The sequence below is a fragment of the Corvus brachyrhynchos genome, unplaced genomic scaffold (genome assembly GCF_000691975.1).
Source record: "Corvus brachyrhynchos isolate BGI_N302 unplaced genomic scaffold, ASM69197v1 scaffold4, whole genome shotgun sequence".
Classification (NCBI taxonomy): domain Eukaryota; kingdom Metazoa; phylum Chordata; class Aves; order Passeriformes; family Corvidae; genus Corvus; species Corvus brachyrhynchos.
In genome coordinates this window covers 5,483,938-5,484,301 of record NW_008237878.1, presented here as the reverse complement: position 1 = coordinate 5,484,301, position 364 = coordinate 5,483,938, and the positions used below count along the sequence as shown (strand labels likewise).

General features: G+C 66.5%; 1 protein-coding gene across 1 annotated transcript in view; it reads right to left on the bottom strand.

Annotated features, from left to right (window-relative positions):
* COPG1 (coatomer protein complex subunit gamma 1) overlaps window positions 1-358 on the bottom strand; it is a 19,861-nt gene extending 19,503 nt beyond the window's left edge. The window contains exon 1 of the mRNA XM_008632228.2: window positions 215-358. Coding sequence (XP_008630450.1) covers window positions 215-251 — 37 coding nt within the window. The 5' untranslated portion in view covers window positions 252-358. The remainder of the gene's footprint in view (window positions 1-214) is intronic.
* Window positions 359-364: the final 6 nt, after the last annotated feature.

Below are 364 nucleotides of genomic sequence, written 5' to 3'. Positions count from 1 at the left end.
CCCAGCCTCCCCTCACAGCTCCCTCGGGGGTCCCCCCCCTCACATCTGCCCTCATACCCACAGGAGGGGTTCCCCCTTCACAGCTCCCCTCATTTCCAAAGGGGAGTCCCCTCTCACCGCTCCCCCCGTAGCCACGAAGGAGTCCCCCCTCACCAATCCGCTCCGAACCCACAGAGGGGTCTCTTCCCTCACAGCGCCCCCGGCCTCCCCTCACCCGACTCCTCGTCCTTCTTGTCGAACTTCTTCAGCATGGTGCTGCCGAGCGGCCTGTCGCTGCGGCCCTCCCGTCCCGTGGCAGTGGCAGTCCGAGTCTAGATCCCGGTCCCAATCCTGATCCTGGTCCTGGTCCTGGTCCCGATCCCGA